This window comes from Populus trichocarpa, chromosome 4 (genome assembly GCF_000002775.5).
Source record: "Populus trichocarpa isolate Nisqually-1 chromosome 4, P.trichocarpa_v4.1, whole genome shotgun sequence".
NCBI lineage: Eukaryota > Viridiplantae > Streptophyta > Magnoliopsida > Malpighiales > Salicaceae > Populus > Populus trichocarpa.
In genome coordinates, this window is record NC_037288.2 from 3,445,583 (window position 1) to 3,449,203 (window position 3,621).

Consider the following 3,621-nt stretch of genomic DNA (forward strand, 5'->3'; position numbering starts at 1 on the left):
ATGCAATAGTTGGGACCAAAGTGCTTTAGACAATCGTAATTAAGGGCTGTAAAATGATTTAAGCAATATCCAGTTATCATGTTAATATGGTGATCAATTTCTTTGAATATTTTTTTTAATATAAAACTAAAAAAATTAAATACTTCACCTTAAAAAAATAATTTTTACAGCCATATTTTTTTCGTTTAAAAATATATTATAATAATTTTTTTTTTAATATCAGTACATTAAAATTATATAAAACAACACTAAAAAAACATTAATATTTTTGAAATAAAACGAACTCAAGAACAAAAACTATCACTCTTCTATTCTATGCACTTTAGAGATATCATGAGGTCATCTACTTATTTAATGTTCATTAGGAATAAAAAAAAAAGGATATTCCAAAGTCAGATTGATATATCGAATCTGCTCACGTTCCAAAAAGAGAGATTAATGAAGAAATATTAAAAGGGTAACTTTCTAACGTGTAATCCAACCATAAAATATTCAAGAATCCAAGAAAAAGTCAAATTTGACAAGAAAAAAATGGTTTGTGAGCATGATGCACATTGCCAAATATTATTGTTTTTGTCTGAATGTATGGGAGACCTCATGCAGCAGTGGATCCATTATGAACTGCATATATACGAGAGGGCAAAACAGATTTATCTATTTAAAAGAGCAAAAGTAAGTAGTACGAGAGGGAGGAAATCCACTCTTAACCACTATCTTTGTATAATGCATAAAAAAACAAAATACAAACAAATGTTTTGGCCAATGATTAGCAAGACAATGAACACAGAGGTCCAAGCTATAAACCACTAAGAGGATTGATTTTCTGGTGCTTGGTTAGATTTAAGAAACGTGGTAGACTTTCACACATTACTTGGATCACAGATGATCTTGTTCTTGCAGCTAAAGTTTCCATGCTACTGTTCTCCTGAAATGAAAGCTACAATATTACTACCAGTTGGCCTTCGGATTCATTTGGAATTCCAGCTGCTGCGTCGTACGCAGATAGGCTTCTGGATTCCAATCCATCTAAACACATAGCAATATATATATATATATATATATGTTTACAATAGTTGGAGTTTAGGGGAAATTAACAAATTGGTGAAAATATTGTGAAAACCGATTCTATTAGATTAATAATCATATTTAAAAGGGAAGTGGGGGAGGAACAAAGTGCTTCAGAAAATTCCAAAGTCTTTTATATATATATATAGTTTGTGGTTGGAAGATGGTGGCGAAGAAAGCGAGTCCCACTGAGAGGCACTTTGTCTCATGGAATGAGAAACCCATTCACATCATAATAAACACCGTGGCCCTTCAACCACCCATAAAACATATAGCAGGATTTAGATTTCAATATGGAATATATATAAAAGGAGACAGAAAATCTATAGAGGGGGGCCTGGTTGAGCTCCAGCTGTCTAAGTGCTTCAATATCTCCACTCCCACCTGATTTACTAATTCATCATGCCTGTTCAACTGTTGATAATGGTCTTTCATCACATAAGTTGAGAGAGAGAGAGAGAGAGAGAGAGAGGAGGGAGGTCATTTCATGCATAGCATAATTTTGCTAGTGGGTTCAAAGGCTAAACAGACATGGCATGCACGACAAAAGCCTCGGTGATACGAGGATCAGTGGGACCTTAGTTAATCAAGGAACCGGTGAGGTAGAAAACCAATGGAATATCAATAAAAAGGAGGAAAGGACTAAATAAATTTAACGACCAAAAGTGAAGAGTTTCCTCCTAATCTAGACTTGAGTTAACAAAAAGCGATGCGTGCAAGAGAAGGGAGCTGCAGCAAGAAACCAGGGATTACAATTTAATACAATCCAATGGAAATGGATCCGACTTGACTTGAATGGAGGCCCCTACAGGCTTCCAAATCATGGGTCGGGTGACCAAAGACAAGGCCATCCAGGCAGACCAAAAATAAATTTCAACATCAGTTCAATATTAAGGTCTCTGGGTAGGGTTCATCTTTATACAAACTCTGTTGAACATGCGCAAGCTTAGACCAAAAACAACATCCGTAAATCCCCAGGATTAGCTAATGTTAAAACAGAAAGCAAAATATTCTAAACAAATTCCATCGCAAAAATGACAACAGACAATAGATCAGTTAGACTTCAGAATTCAGCAGATTACATCACTGAGGAGGATGAAAGAAAGGAAAATAGAAACTCCCTCGCACCATATTTCTGACAGCGCCTCGAAAAACAGATATCAAGCTCTCCATTTAGCGGTACTGCAGCCAGAAACAAACATGAATAAGTCTCACCTCACCTAATAAACAAATCTAGCAGCAGCAGCAATGCAGAGTAATCTACGGCAATGCCACACTTAAAAGAATTAATTTACTATGAAAACCTTTCCTATTTCATTCTGTTTTCCTTTGTAAAGAGAGGAGGGGTTGAAGGCTCGAATAGTCTAGGGAGACTTCAAACCGTGACCCTTGCATAATAAAAGAGGCCACTACAAATGTTACTGTCATCTTACCTTGATGAAGCCTATTTCCTTGGCATTGCTGCTGAAGCACCGCCTACAGCACAGCAGTCCATACTTCCTGATTATCCCATGAGGGTTTCCACACACTCGGCTGCCAACAAGGGGATTCCAAGTCAAAAGAACAGAAATGCAATAACTTGACCTAAAATGGATCACCGCCATTTTTTAAGGACCTAAGCAAACAATGCAATCGAGAAAAACATCAAACCTAAGAGAAAACCAAAGCAAAAACTTAAGCAAATAAGAATTTCATGAGTTGTTCTTTCACATTTGAATATTAACCAACGAAAATAGATAGCATAGACATTGAACACAAACTCTAAAACAAGACAGGACACGAAACTAAAGCAACATGGGAATCACCAAATCAAGATGGCGGTAAAACAAAGAAGAAGCTGAGTTCCATAAAACACCAGGTGCGGGATCCAGGACCGTAGTTCTTGGGATGCGAGTTCCAAATATTTGAGTGACCCATTTCGTTCTTGTGATCAACGGGGAAATGCCTAAATACGAGTTCGATTTTTTTTTAATTTAGTATTTAATTAAATTATTAATGTGAATTGGTTTATAATTAGCAATTTGTGATTTTTTAAGCTAGTCTCATCTAGACAGGAATGCCATTTTAAGTAAATCACAGCGCAGGAGCAGGTTTTCATAAAATAAAAATTTTGCCATTCAATTCCTTTTCTTTTTAATTCTTTCTCTGCACCAAGAACTTGTCATTCTCCATGCATAATACTTATACCATATCTTTTATTTTTTCTGCCCTTATATGAAGCCTTAATTCCTGCCATGTTTTATTACTTTTTTTCTAATTTTCCTTCAATTAATAAACTTAATAAAGAAAGAAAGCTGGATTTGAAAAGTCAGTACATAATTAAAAAAAAAAAAAAACTATATAAGGAATTTGATCGATCAATAAAATACAGACACAATCAAACTTGTGTCTACATAATCCATAGAATACAAGCACACCATAAAAAATAAATAATAAATATCCATTTTCGTGCTAGACTGTCTTCACATTTACGCACTGTTCTTAGTCTTGCAAACATACCAAAATGTGGAAAATTATAGCATGAACAATACAGTATCTTGCATGTAGTGGTCAGGG

General features: G+C 35.1%; 1 protein-coding gene across 1 annotated transcript; it reads right to left on the reverse strand.

Annotated features, from left to right (window-relative positions):
- Positions 1-2,489: 2,489 nt before the first annotated feature.
- On the reverse strand, positions 2,490-2,982 carry LOC7477405 (40S ribosomal protein S29). Its single transcript, XM_024598702.1, has 2 exons — positions 2,921-2,982; positions 2,490-2,598 (listed from the first exon to the last, which is right to left on the reverse strand). Exons 1-2 carry the CDS (start codon positions 2,980-2,982, stop codon positions 2,490-2,492), a joined length of 171 nt encoding a protein of 56 aa, XP_024454470.1.
- Between the last annotated feature and the right edge of the window lie 639 nt (positions 2,983-3,621).